The sequence below is a fragment of the Salvelinus sp. IW2-2015 genome, linkage group LG4q.1:29 (assembly GCF_002910315.2).
Source record: "Salvelinus sp. IW2-2015 linkage group LG4q.1:29, ASM291031v2, whole genome shotgun sequence".
Classification (NCBI taxonomy): domain Eukaryota; kingdom Metazoa; phylum Chordata; class Actinopteri; order Salmoniformes; family Salmonidae; genus Salvelinus; species Salvelinus sp. IW2-2015.
Window position 1 is genome coordinate 38,958,981 of NC_036842.1, and position 15,746 is coordinate 38,974,726.

Sequence of the window (15,746 nt, forward strand, 5' to 3'; positions counted from 1 at the left end):
AGGGACATTACATACAAGTTCCCATTCATTTGCAGCTGTTGTTTTTCAATAATTCCATATGACAATGCAGGTGTTTTGAGTTCATCATAATCTTTACATTTCTCTCCAACCTATGGAGTGTGGTATAGCCTATACCGCAGATGTGAATCAATTGGTTAAACAGAGCTACTTTCTCCTTCTTGTCCAAAAGAATGCAGATGCTTGTGGTATATAGTATTTAATATTTCACATTCTCTCGAAAAAAGACAATTAAAGCCACATAATAATACATATGTTATTTACAATTTCATATTTACAATATAATAATTTACTATCACAATTGATATAATGTGAAATGATAATCAATAAAAAAAAATATGAGTTGGATTTTTATGTCCATGGCTCTTGAGAGATGGAAAGTCAAGTAAATGTTTCCTTGAGGGAAGGGATCCTACAAGATCCATACGATTAAACATGATTCCTTTATAGAGTTTCATTATTCATTGGCATTCACCTGCCATCACTCTGCAATCCATACATTTAGCATAAAATCTTGAAATCATTTGGAATATTTTCCTATGAAAATGTTTTCTTTTTCTTTTTTCTTTACCTATATTCACCAGTTGACCATATTAATGGACTATTTTTTAAATATGGATTTTCCCTGCGGTTTAGGAGCTCTCCACCTTTGTCAACATCTGAGGAGATAAACAACAATAAACAAACAAACAAAAAATTAAACACTGCTGGTTGAGGACTTTTCTAGCTGCAAAGCGTTACTCACACACCGTACGGTACAGCTGATGACATCACAATCCGTCACACAGGATTTCTCTGTAGCCTTTATTATAAACACTATGTTGTCTGCATTAAAAAGACTACATTATTGTAGTGGTGATATGTTTAAGTTTTACAAATGAATCAAATCAAATGTAAATGATAATACAAATCTAAACGCTCTCTTTCCCATCTCTCCAGCCAAGAGGAGAGACATACAGGGAGTTGTTTGTTTGTTTGTTTCCCTGGTACGCTTCCAGTCGAAGTACCATGAGAAACTGCAATATTACATTCAATATTTTTTTGCCAACCAATTTGCTCTGGGTTGAATGATAATTTACATGCTCACATCGCTCCTTCTCATTGATAGTAGTAGTCACTGGCATGTACATCCAAACCGTCTTTCCTCTTCAAGCAGTTCTTAGCACTTTTTTCAAAAAAGGAGTTGAGGGTGTTTGACAGTAGTTCTAACAATGTCCAGTGGGGTTGAGGTTTCAGGGCTCTCCTGGTTTGGAAAAATACCAGTCAGTGGAGAGACCAAAAGCGAGGAGGAGGCGGCTGTCATTGTGTCGTCGGGCAGCTTGTCTCATCGGAGCTTGGCGTTGCCGTATGTGCTGCGCTGTACTGAGATTAGTTTCTCCATGCAGGTGGTGCGGGTCTCATGCAGGGAGCCATGCCACACTTTGCTGGTGGGCCGAACCTCCTCGCTGCGACAGAACACGTAGGCCATAGTGTCTGTGCGGCTCTGGATGTAGGCGCTGTGGAGCAGGGCCCGGCAGTACCGGCTGATCCTCTCCACTCTGCGCAGGATCAGGTGGGCTTTCCTAGGGGAGAGAAACACAGTCATGATTAGTTTTAATGTCAGCGTCAGCAGCATTGTCATTTTGTCATTCCTTTATTCATTTTTATGGTGATATAAATATTGGTACACTTTACAGATCGGTAATAACAGGACAATAACTATGGCCATTACCAGTAATTACCAATAATGTGGAATCAGGGCCGGCAACTGGAGGCTTTAACATCCTATATACTATGTACTGCCATTCTGCCCTTGAGCAAGGTACTTTAGCCCTAATTGCTCCAGGGGCGCTGCTTTGCCAGCCTGTGATGTGATTGTGTGTGATTGTGTGTGTGTGTGTGTGTGTGTGTGTGTGTGTGTGTGTGTGTGTGTGTGTGTGTGTGTGTGTGTGTGTGTGTGTGTGTGTGTGTGTGTGTGTGTGAGGTTGGGTACTGTGACGGCAATAAATCAAGAATATCTGTGCAAATGGACCAATAACGGAAGTATTGTATATAAATATGCCACACCCTTGCCCCCTTGCTCAACAGCAATCTAGAAACCGAGCAGGTTCATTCATGTGTTATGTATCTTTTTGCAGAATTCCAGACTAGAGTAGAGAGGTCTGTCTCTGATCTGTGTTGGCAACCTACTCATGTTCCTCGCCAGAGGGGGGTATGTTAGAGACCAGGTCAATGTACAGGACAGGCAGACAAACTGCTGTAAGGAGACACACGTGCATACCAGTGGCGGTTGGTGCCGTTTAAGATGAGGGAGGATGATTATTTTACAGCATATTGGATGACTGTCATTCATATTCCATTCACCCAGCTCAAATGTAACATCGATAGGTTTAGGCTACTACTTGATACACACATGTTCCCTGTACCCATCATGAGATTGCTACAACCTAGCATATGAATGAAAGTTTACAACGTAGAGAATTTTGAGTAATCATGGTGACATTCAATACTGCCTTGCACACTCTTGCCTGCATCTAGCTGATCTAGGGAGAAATCATGAGTCCTTTGCAAATGTGAATTTCTATTGGACACATTCAGGTATTTTTATCCCCGTTTTGTTCGGTTTCCATCCGTTTAATAAACATTTTTCAACAGAATTGGCAGAATGAATACACACCTGATCACACGCAAACATAGTTCACTTTCACAGCAGGCACATACAAACAGCATGATAATTTGCTCGTTGTATAACTCCTTGCATCTATGAGCTTTCCTCCCCTCACATCAGCTGTCTGTAACCAGGCGAAAAAACCTTTCCAAGCCAAACCTTCCATTCATAACCTCTATAACCGCTACACACAGCCTATATCATTGTCACGGCATAGTCAACATAGCTACTAGAACTAACACGTTAGTAAACCCACTAGCTACAATCATGCAGTACAGTGTTGTTAGAAAGCAGTTTACCAGTTACACTGGTGGGCTCCGGTGGCAATAAATGAATGACTTGGAAGAGTTAGTGTTGGATAGCCATAGCCAGCTAGATAACATAGCATCTCGCTCTGCTTGAGCCGGGTGTTTGAGTAGGTTAAACTAGCTAGCTTCATTCTTAGCTAAGTGGAAGTTTTGTAAAAAAAAATACAACCAAATATAGCTATCTCTCTCTTTCTCCTCCTCTTGCTTCTCCTTAATTTTGGAATAATACAATTTTTCAAAACGGTTCCACTATTCTCTTTGAGTCAACTACTCACAACATTTTATGCACTGCAGTGCTAGCTAGCTGTAGCTTATGCTTTCAGTACTATATTAATTCTCTGATATTTTGATTGAGTGGACAACATGTCAGTTCATGCCGCAAAAGCTCTGATAGGTTGGAGGACGTCCTCCGGAAGTTGTCATAATTACTGTGTAAGTCTCCTAAGCCTCCTAAGTTTTATATCGAAGTTAATGTACCCAGAGGAGAACAGAAGCTAGCTGTCCTCCGGCTACACCACGGTGCTAACCTACACAGAGTGCTGCTGAGGCTACTGTAAACCTTCAATGCAAAACATGTGTGGTCCCCACCGTGAAGCATGGAGGAGGAGGTGTGATGGTGTGGGGGTGCTTTGCTGGTGACACTGTCTGTGATTTATTTAGAATTCAAGGCACACTTAACCTCACTAGGGTAGGGGGCACTATTTTCCCCTCCGGATGAAAAGCATTCCCAAAGTAAACTGCCTGCTACTCAGGCCCAGAAGCTAGGATATGCATATAATTAGTATATTTTGATAGAAAACACTCCAAAGTTTCTAAAACTGTTAAAATTATGTCTGTGAGTATAACAGAACTGAAATGTTTTTCTTTTATATTGATGACGCTATTGTCCGGTTGAAATATTATCGATTATTTAGGCTAAAAACAACCTGAGGATTGATTATAAACATCGTTTGACATGTTTCTACGAACTTTACCGGTACTATTTTGAATTTTTGTCTGCCTGTTGTGACCGCATTTGAGCCATTTGATCACTGAACAGAACGCGCCAACAAAATTGAGGTTTTTGGATATAAAGAGGGACTTTATCGAACAAAACAAACATTTATTGTGTAACTGGGAGTCTTGTGAGTGCAACCATATGAAGATCATCAAAGGTAAGTGATACATTTTATTGCTATTTCTGACTTTCGTGACTAATCTACTTGGCTGGTAACTATATGTAATATTTTGTGTGCTGAGCGCTGTCCTCAGATAATCGCATGGTTTGCTTTCGCCGTAAAGCTTTTTGAAATCTGACACGGCGGCTGGATTAACAACAAGTTAAGCTTTATTTTGATGTATTACACTTGTGATTTCATGAAAGTTAAATGTTGATAGTAATTTAATTTGAATTAGGCGCTCTGCAATTTCACCGTATGTTGGCCAGGTGGGACGGTAGCGTCCCACACCCCCTAGAGAGGTTAACCAGCATGGCTACCACAGCATTCTGCAGCAATACACCATCCCATCTGGTTTGCGCTGAGTGGGACTATCATTTGTTTTTCAACAGGACAATGACCCAACACACCTCCAAGCTATGTAAGGGCTATTTGATCAAGAAGGAGAGTGATGGAGTGCTGCATCAGATGACCTAGCCTCCACAATCACCCGAACTCAACCAAATTGAGATGGTTTGGGATGATTTGGACCGCATAGTGAAGGAAAAGTAGCCAGTAAGTGCTCAGCATACGTGGGAACTCCTTCAAGACTGTTGGAAAACCATTCCAGGTGAAGCTGATTGACAGAATGCCAAGAGTGTGCAATGCTGTCATCAAGGCAAAAGGTGGCTACTTTGAAGAATCTAAAATATATTTTGATTTGTTTAACCCCTTTTTGGTTACTACATGATTCCATATGTGTTATTTCATAGTTTTGATGTCTTCACTATTATTCTACAATGTAGAAAAAAAGAAAAACCCTTGAATGAGGTGTGTCCAAACTTTTGACTGGTACTGTAAATGCATTAATGATCTGCATGTAATTGTGGCAGTAAGGGGAAAACACTACATGAAACCTTTACTCTTCATTTAACACAGACACACACTCTCCCTCCCTCCCACACACACTCTCTGTGTCTCCCTCCTAATCACACCACTCTCTCCCACAAACACACTGCTCCCAACTTTAAAAACGTTAGGCACCCAACAGACTGTAAGGAGTACCGGAAATAGATAGATTTTTGATAGTTTAGGCTTCCATTAGGCCTACATGAATCCTACCTTTGAAGCACATCTCATGAGTAGCAGACCCTTCTCCTTTCTTCCTGTGCCAATCAAATATGCCTAGACCTACTGTCAAGTTACCAGGTTGTTAGCTAGCTAGGTAACATGACTGAACAACGTTGTTTATCAAAACAATAATTAGCGGCCTGGTATTAGTTTAAAACGGCCCCAACATGTTTTGTGAAATTATATCAAATGTGAGCGAAATCGTGTAGGAAGAAAAAAAGGTAGCTCCGGTAACGAGTCATATGTTTTTAACCGTTTGAGAAAGACACAAGCCGTTTTCTTTGCTCTAAAGCTGCAAGCATGACTGTCACGAAGCATTGCTACGTGACAGCGAACTTGCAAAGCCTATCAGAATGGCCTGTGCTCTTGGTTATTTGGTTATAGGAGGGATGAAATTATATACAATGTATTGACTTGGCTCTGCACGCTGCTGTATCAAATGTAACAGAAGACTGATCACGGTCTGCATCCCCGCTCGCCATCACGGCTAAATTATATTAAAAAAACTGACAGAGAAATAGATGCACAGAGAAATAGGTGTGTGATGGTGGAAGGGGCAGCCAGGTCACCCGTGATACAAGTCAGTATTCGTTGTCTATCCATTTCTGAGGACGTCTGGAGATGATGTGGACACCGACCACTAGGGGCAACAGTGAGTGCTGTTACCTTCAAGTAGTTTTTGGTTTTCCTAGTGCATTCTGGCCTGGGACGACAGATGGGCGTAAGCATCTGCCTCTGATTCCAAAGGTTGCAATTTTGAATCAAGGGATATAAAGTTGTTTTTGATATTTCTGTTTTAAGCCTATCCCAAACCTTAACCCTTACCTTAACCATTCTGAGTTAATGCCTAAATTTAACCCTAAACTTAAAAATGCAGACTTAATGCCTAAACTTAACCTTTGACACTCCGAAATCTAATGTTTGCATGAACTTTCAACGTGAGGCTGTGAGAGCTAGTTGCATTCTCAAATACTTTATTCTCAACAATGAAAATTAACCTCTTCTGTATGTGTGTAAGGACTTGAATGTTGACACAAATATTACAAATATCAGAAAGAGAGAGCTTTAAGGAGGCATGTTCCATTTGTTTTGAGAAGTGGATGTCTGTTCAGCCTCAGCATCTGTCTTTGGTTAAGCTAGGAGCACAGACAACCTTTTCACGTGTAAAAAAAAAAGGGCAACCTTTTTTCTTCTTTCTCTCTTCAAATTTCACTGCCTACAACAACATAACACCAAACATATGAGCTAGTGGGTCTCAAGTGCAAGTGGGTGAATTGAGGACTGGGAGTTAAGAGTATATATATTCATCAAGACAGGATCACATTGGAGATCATAACACACAATTCTCTAAAAGTCCTAAAGTTACAGTACCAGAGTCCTAAAGTTACAGTACCAGAGTACTAAAGTTACAGTACCAGAGTCCTAAAGTTACAGTACCAGAGTACTAAAGTTACAGTACCAGAGTCCTAAAGTTACAGTACCAGAGTCCTAAAGTTACAGTACCAGAGTCCTAAAGTTACAGTACCAGACAGGCAGCTCTGTCTGGTTAATGTCAGATGTATTCATTTATCTTATCAGGATGGTGTTAGATGATCGTCCGATTGTGAATAAAAACCATTTGTTTCATCCAATAAAAAGAATTGTGTAACATACACCAGTAACGCTGTTCGAAGAGAATAAAACACACAATCTGTGTGCAAAACTGCTGCTTCAATAGAAATGACTGAATATTAAGATACATGGAAACATGACCGAAGTAGAAAAACAACCTGCAATAAAATTAAGCACAATCGACCTAATGCATGACATAAACACACACTGTACCGTACATGCATGGTGAGAGAAAGAAAAAAGTGCAGTTGTGCAACTGTGAGAGCTGACTGTGACAATGCTAGCAGTTGGTGGCTGGGTCTCAGTGTGGCTCCGTCAGTCTCCCAGGTTTCCTGACATAGTGAGTAAATACTGAGTGCTCACATTTCACTTGGCCACACTGTTACCTTTTAAAAAGGCACCACCGATAGAGCCGGCTCGTAAATTACCCCAACAAGGCCTTGCCCTGCCAATTTCAGGCAGTAAATAACCCTACACTGTCAGTCATCCAAATGCCTTCTCCAGGACTCCGATGTGCTCCCTACTCACCCCCCCGGTCCCCGCAAAGGCTACCTTCCTCTACCCCAATCACAAAAAACATAATCTTCCTTTAAGACAAACTTGTTCCACATTTATGATATTATTTATGGCTGCCGGAGAGGGCTTCCAGGCAATGGGGGTGGACAAAACAAAACACGGGGCCTGAAACTTTAGACCCAATGTTGCCATCATTACAAAACTATTGAACCGCTGGAGTCTTAACCTGGTCAGACTCACATGCCATGGATTTTTTTTCCTTTTTCTTTTTTAAGTTTCTGTCCAAATATTATTTTTTTCGTCCTGTAGACTGTGTGTTTCTCCATCTCCATATCATGCTAATGTCCCCTGTGTCTATTCACATAAAACTGCTGTGTCGGGGGTGGTCTGTTTCAGGGGGCAGACCGAGGCAGGGCTCTGCAGGAAATCTTTATGAGAATGAGGAGGAAATGGACTTGGAAGTTTAGTTAGTGTTAGTTGACTGTCAAATGTAGTGTTTGGCTTGGCGTAAGAGTGGTGTTTGGCATTGGGTCTGTAATTCGAAACAAGTATGTAACCTTATAGTCAAAGCTGACCTTACCAATTCGCTTCCCCAAATAAACACTTAAAAAAGGCTGATTGCACAACTCGGCTTCTGCTGACAGTACAGAAGGCATGCAAAGACAGGAAAACCCAAATGTCCTAATCTTCAAAAGACATTGGGGACATCTATTGCTTTGTTATGTAAGAGTTAAATAACTGTTACTGATGCTAGTTATCAATCAAACCAACAGATACATAGAACAGTGTTGATGGATTTGGACACATTAAAAAGTAATTTTAAAATATAATCTTTCTAATAGTATACTGATCCTTTACAAAACAATCATATTACCAGCAGTGAGAGACAACGATTGCCTAATAACAGTGCCAACCAATTACAGAGCCCAAGATGGGTATGACACATTGTTTACGTCCGTCCGTCCGTCCGTCCGTCCGTCGATCTATCTATCTATCTATCTATCTATCTATCTATCTATCTATCTATCTATCTATCTATCTATCTATCTATCTATCTATCTATCTATCTATCTATCNATCTATCTATCTATCTATCTATCTATCTATCTATCTATCTATCTATCTATCTATCTATCTATCTATCTATCTATCTATCTATCTATCTATCTATCCTTTTGGGGACCAAAAGTCCTCAAGGACAGTAAAACAAAGGGAAGTGGGTGAAAAGGCTATTTTAGGTTTAGGGTTAGGAGTTAGGGTTAAGGTTAGGATTATGGTTAGGGTTAAATGAAGGGTTAGGGGTTAGAGAAATAGGACTTTGAATGGGAATCAATTGTTTGGTCCCCACAAGGATAGTAAAACAACGTGTGTGTGTACTGTGTGTGCATGCATGTGTGTTTGCACGTATGTTTGTTCGTTTGTGTGTGTGAGTGTGTGCATGTCTGTGTGTTAGTAATGGTGTAATAACATTCGGAGACATGCCTGGTATGACATGAAATCCATTAGCGTGGTGATACCCTGGATCCCCAGACAGTCCAGTAGATAACGCCTGGTCTTGAGTGCTACCATCTACCTATTGTTTTCATCTAGAGGATAGCGAGCCAGATACGACCAGCAAATACATTATACCCATTCCTGAGAACACACATGCAGTCGTAAATACATCCCATAAGTCTTACGTAGATCTCACATCAATCACTGTCTCATCTACAAAAAAATACTGGCTTCTCTTTGGTTCCAGGAACCACTGCAAACTCTTTGAAAACACTTGTAGAAAACCAACCTGTAAATACCCCAGTGCAGGTTGGATTGAATGGAGACCTTGGGTTCAGTCTAGTTCTTCAGCTCTTTGTGGGTGAAGAGTCTAGTGGTTGTAGCACAGGGGAATCAGAGCAACACTCTCCTGACGTGGTTATGAAATCATTCCTGAGTTTACTGGGGGCTTCAGGCCTTTACAGGTAACCAGAGAAGTTGGTTTTATGAATGAGTTTTCCACACTATACACAAAGAGTGCATTCCCTATTCAACACAACACTCGTCAATTGCCAACACCGGAGCGCTTCCATTCGCTAGGGTCCAAGACCATTGGCTACATCCTAGGCTCCCTTGTAATAACAAAGCTGTAATTTGTAGACTTAGCACTTGTGTCCAGTCACCAATTGGGTACAAAATATGAATAAGAAGGTAAATGAGAGGAAATAAAAATATCTGATGAACTTGAGTAAACGAAAACGAAAATATATGGCCGCGCCGTGTGGATTCTTTTATGAGATTTATGTCCTTATAAGATGGTACTCCAATGGAAGAAACCTGGTCATGATTGGTTTTATGGGCCAGGATTTGCAGTGAAAGCCTAAACCAATATTTTGCTGTCCAAAATTACTGCTGACCAGGGTGTTTGTGTGTGTGTGTGCATGTGTGTGTGAAAGAAAGAGAGTGTATGTGTGCGTTTGTACAGGCATATGTGCGTGTGTGTGTGTGTGTGTGTGTGTGTGAGGGTGTGCATACGTGTCTGTAAGAAAGAGTTTGCATGTGTTTGTGTGTGCACGTATATTTGTGTGAGTGCACGTATGAACACATGTATGCCTATGTCTACGTGTGTCTATAGGCGTGATCCACCTTTGTGAAGATGGTTGAAGAAACAGTGGAGAAGAGGGCACTGGGGAGCAGCAACATGTGAAAACACGTTTTCTCGGTGCTCAGATCCAGGGTGAACAATTTACTATTAATACTTGACCAACACCTCCCCACAGTGTTAATTTTGTAACATTTAATTTGGAATCGAACCCAATTTACTAATCTGGCTTTTTTTCTATACATTTTTGGCCTTTTAATCATAAAATGACGAGGCAACAACGGCCACGGGCCACAAAGGACCAGGCCTCTGCTGAAGCCTCGGGCTCACCTGACACGGACTCTGATCCCCCCCGGCCTAGCCATCGTAATGGTGGCTATCATTAAATCTGAACAGACTGTGCTGGCTAACGTGGAGTCATTATCCACTGACCTATCCACACAAATAGCTATTCTCACCACCGAGGTCAACATAAAGATAGACTCTGTTAATGAAGACTTGGCGAGACATGACACCTGTCTGAATAGCCTGGAAGATGGCGCAAATATTTACTCCGACAAAGTGGTGACACTGGAAGAGCAAGTCACCCTGCTATCATCAGATGTCGTCAAACTCACTTCCAAGGTTGAGGACCTCGAGAACAGACAGCACCGGGGGAACGGTCGCATTTTTGGCGTGAGAGAGGGACTCGAGACCGTAGGCGGACTGCGGCCTACTCTGTCCATAGCTAAACTGCTACAGGAAATTCTAGGCCTCGATTACACCCCCACCCTTGACCATGTGTACAGAAGCATACAGTCCGCACTGAAGAATGGGGAGCTGCCCAGACCCATAGTAGTTAAATTCCACTACCTTCAGGAGAAGGAGGATGTCTTCCGTAAGGCAGCGCGAGCAGCTCCCATCACCCACGATGGCCAGAATATTCACATTTACCCAGACTACACGGCGACAGTCATGAAGAAGAGGTCAGCCTTCAACGAGGTGAGGGGGCTCCTACACCGCTGTCTGAACACCAAGTTCGGCATTCTTTACCCAGCTGTACTGAAGATCACTACTCCCTTCGGCGGGCAGAAGACATTCTTAGATCGAACCAAGGCCAAAGAATACACTGTCGTGCACCTACATCCACAGGAGGACAGGCGACATATTACTAACTAGCCATTGTGGGCTCCTACTGTGACCCTGCACTAGCCGTGCTAACGCGACCAAGGACCAACAGGAATGTCAGTGTTCAGTGCCAGTCAATTTTCAGTGTTCTGGCTTGTTAGGATGTTCAACAGAGGGTTACAGTACATTTATACAAATGTTCAATTTTACTGGGTTTGTTTTCCTATTTACTTATTTAATTACATGTTTTTGGAGTATATGTGTGTATATATGTACAGTTGAAGTCAGAAGTTTACATAGCCTTAGGTTGAAGTCATTAAAACGCGTTTTCAACCACTCCACAAATTTCTTGTTAACACACTATAGTTTTGGCAAGTCGGTTAGGACATCTACTTTGTGCATGACGCAAGTCATTTTCCCAACAATTGTTTACAGACAGATTATTTCACTTATAATTCACTATATCACAATTCCAGTGGGTCAGAAGTTTACATACACTAAGTTGACTGTGCCTTTAAACAGTTTGGAATATTCCAGAAAAGGATGTCATAGCTTTAGAAGCTTCTGATAGGCTAATGGACATCATTTGAATCAATTGGAGGTGTACCTGTGGATGTATTTCAAGGCCTACCTTCAAAATCAGTGCCTCTTTGCTTGACATCATGGGAAAATCAAAAGAAATCAGCCAAGACCTCAGAAAAGTTCATCCTTGGGAGCAATTTTCAAACACCTGAAGGTACCACGTTCATCTGTACAAACAATAGTATGTAAGTATAAACACCATGGGACCACGCAGCCATCATACTGCTCAGGAAGGAGACGCGTTCTGTCTCCTAGAGATGAACGTACTTTGGTGCGAAAAGTGCAAATCAATCCCAGAACAACAACAAAGGACCTTGTGAAGATGCTGGAGGAAACAGGCACAAAAGTATCTATATGCACAGTAAAACGAGTCCTATATTGACATAACCTGAAAGGCCGCTCAGCAAGGAGGAAGCCACTGCTCCAAAACCGCCAGAAAAAATCCAGACTACGGTTTGCAACTGCACGACAAAGATCGTACTTTTTGGAGAAATGTCCTCTGGTCTGATGAAACAAAAATAGAACTGTTTGGCCATAATGACCGTCGTTATATTTGGAGGAAAAAGGGGGAGGCTTGCAAGCCGAAGAACACCATCCCAACCGTGAAGCACGGAGGTGGCAGCATCATGATGTGGGGGTGCTTTGCTGCAGGAGGGACTGGTGCACTTCACAAAATAGATGGCATCATGAGTAGGAAAAGGATGTGGATATATTGAAGCAACATCTCAAGACATCCGTCAGGAAGTTAAGCTTGGTCGCAAATGGGTCTTRCAAATGGACAATGACCCCAAGCATACTTCCAAAGTTGTGGCAAAATGGCTTAAGGACAACAAAGTCAAGGTATTGGAGTGGCCATCACAAAGCCCTGACCTCAATCCTATCGAACATTTGTGGGCAAGGAGGCCTACAAACCTGACTCAGTTACACCAGTTCTGTCAGGAGGAATGGGCCAAAATTCACCCAACTTATTGTGGGAAGCTTGTGGAAGGCTACCTGAAACGTTTGACCCAAGTTAAACAATTTAAAGGCAATGCTACAAATACTAATTGAGTGTATGTAAACTTCTGACCCACTGGGAATATAATGAAAGAAATACAAGCTGAAATAAATCATTCTCTCTACTATTATTCTGACATTTCACATTCTTAAAATGAAGTGGTGATCCTAACTGACCTAAAACAGGTCATTTTTACAAGGATTAAATGTCAGGAATTGTGAAAAACGGAGTTTAAATGTATTTGGCTAAGGTGTATGTAAACTTCCGACTTCAACTGTATTGATGTAGTGATGGGGAAATTGTTTAGCACACACGTTATTCTGGCTAACCTCTATGGTCCTAATTGGGATGACGCTCAATTTATCTCTGAACTCATCGCAAAACTTCCCGACCTTAACTCTCATCATTTGATATTGGGAAGAGATTTCAATTGTGTATTGCATCCATGTCTAGACAGATCCAGACCCGAAGCCCAACAATGTAATTTCTAAATCAGTCGCAGTGATCAGCTCATTCTAGAATCCTATAATTTGTCTGATCCATGGAGGAGCAATCCCACTGCTAAACAGTACTCCTTTTTTCTCCAGTCCACCACTCATACTCTAGGATTGACTTTTTCCTGCTGGAGAAATATAATTATTCCTTTTGTAACTAATAGTCAATATCACATTATCATTATCTCAGACCTGTCCAGCTAGATATCCGCTTTCCGGACAGCACTGTGTCACAACGCGCGTGGCGACTTGACCCACTACTACTATCCTGTAGTGCCTTTAAAAAATACATATCGACTCACATTGATGTCTTTTTACAGATCAACTGCACCGCTGACGTGTCTCACTCTACTGTGTGGAAACCGGATTTATCGCAGGTAGGCAATTTTTCTATAATATGTGCCGGCTATTTAATGTTCTTTATTCTGCCCACTCAACTCTACAGACAGAGTTTGTCATCTCTCTTGATGCTGAAAATGCTTTCGACTGGGTTGAGTGGGAATATCAGTACTAGAGAGAGTACTAGAGAGATTTGGGTTTGGCCCGTCATTCCTTTCCTGAATTAAGATATTGTACTCATCCCCAGTGGCGTCTGTTCGCACCAACAATGTTACCTCCAGCTACTTCCCTCTCCACAGGGGGGCCAGGCAGAGTTGCTGTTTATCCCCTTTCCTATTTGATATGGCTATTGAGCCTCTTTCTATCGCCCTGCGGGCAGAGGAGAGGATTATGGGAATATTGAGGGCAACATAACTCGCAAGGTGTCCTTATATGCAGACGATCTTCTTTTATACATCTCTAACCCTGTGGAGTATATACCCTATCTCTTGGACATGCTACAAGGTTTTGGGACATTCTCTGGTTATAAGTTAAACCTAACAAAAAGTGTGCTCCTCCCCATTAATCAGTTAGCAGAAGGAATTGGGTTTGCCAATTTCCCATTTAAGGTGGAGCATCAGGTCTTTACTTATTTGGGGCTCATTTAAGGCTCTGTTTAAACATAAATTCAAAACACTCCTGGAGTGCACTAAGCAGGATTTCATAAGGTGGTCGTCTCATCCCATTTCATTAACAGGTCGCATTAATTCTGTTAAGATGACTGTACTACCTAGGTTTTTGTACTTATTCCAAATGATCCCCATTTTTCTGCCAAAGTCAATGTTCAAACAACTGGACAGCTACATTTCCAACTTCATTTGGAATAAGTGTAGTACCAAAAAGTTCTATTTTGGTTTCATCTGACCATATGACATTCTCCCAATCTTCTTCTGGATCATCCAAATGCTCTCTAGCAAACTTCAGACGGGCTGGACATGTACTGGCTTAAGCAGGGGGACACGTCTGGCACTGCAGGATTTGAGTCCCTGGCGGCGTAGTGTGTTACTGATGGTAGGCTTTGTTACTTTGGTCCCAGCTCTCTGCAGGTCATTCACTAGGTCCCCCCGTGTGGTTCTGGGATTTTTGCCCACCGTTCTTGTGATCATTTTGACCCAACGGGGTGAGATCTTGCGTGGAGCCCCAGATCGAGGGAGATTATCTTCCATTTCCTAATAATTGCTCCCACAGTTGATTTCTTCAAAACCAAGCTGCTTACCTATTGCAGATTCAGTCTTCCCAGCCTGGTGCAGGTCTACAATTTTGTTTCTGGTGTCCTTTGACAGCTCTTTGGTCTTGGCCATAGTGGAGTTTGGAGTGTGACTGTTTGAGGTTGTGTAACGGCAGCCTTCCCTCTCTTCACGAGAAGAGAGAGTGTAACAGGGATCGGACCAAGACGCAGCGTATTCCGTGTTCAACATACTTAATGACAGACGAAAATGTGAACACTTACAAAACTACAAAATAACAAACGTGGCTTACCGATACAGTCCTTTCTGGTGCAGACAAAACACAGAGACAGGAAACAACCACCCACAAAATCCCAACACAAAACAAGCCACCTATATATGAATTCCCAATCAGGGACAACGATTGACAGCTGCCTCTGATTGAGAAGCATATTAGGCGAACACAGAAACAGACAAACGAGACACACAACATAGAATGCCCACCCAGCTCACGTCCTGACCAACACTAAAACAAGCAAAACACATAAGCACTATGGTCAGGACGTGACAGGTTGTGGACAGGTGTCTTTTATACTGATAACAAGTTCAAACAGGTGCCATTAATACAGGTAACGAGTGGAGGACAGAGGAGCCTCTTAAAGAAGAAGTTACAGGTCTGTGAGAGCCAGAAATCTTGCTTGTTTGTAGGTGACCAAATACTTATTTTCCACCATCATTTGGCAAATAAATTTATAAAAAATCCTACAATGTGATTTTCTGGATTTTTATTTTCTCATTTTGTCTGTCATATTTGAATGGTACCTATGATGAAGATTACAGGCCTCTCTCATCTTTTTAAGTGGGAGAACTTGCACAATTGGTGGCTGACTAAATACTTTTTTGCCCCACTGTAGGTGGCGAGCTACTCAATGATATATGGCAACAAAGTATTGTGCGTATCCACACATCATCATTTTGCATAAGGCATGGACTTATTCAGTTTAAGGCTTTGCACCGACTCCATTACTCAATGACAGATTGGCAAAAAAATACACCCAAATGTTGACCCAAGTGTTTGTT

General features: G+C 41.7%; 1 protein-coding gene across 1 annotated transcript in view; it reads right to left on the reverse strand.

Moving 5' to 3' along the window:
* Positions 1-209: 209 nt before the first annotated feature.
* Positions 210-15,746, reverse strand: part of LOC111960926 (astrotactin-2-like) — a 361,731-nt gene continuing 346,194 nt past the window's right edge. Inside the window, exon 21 of the mRNA XM_070442905.1 lies at positions 210-1,580. Within this exon, the coding sequence (XP_070299006.1) occupies positions 1,343-1,580 (238 nt within the window). The 3' untranslated portion in view covers positions 210-1,342. The remainder of the gene's footprint in view (positions 1,581-15,746) is intronic.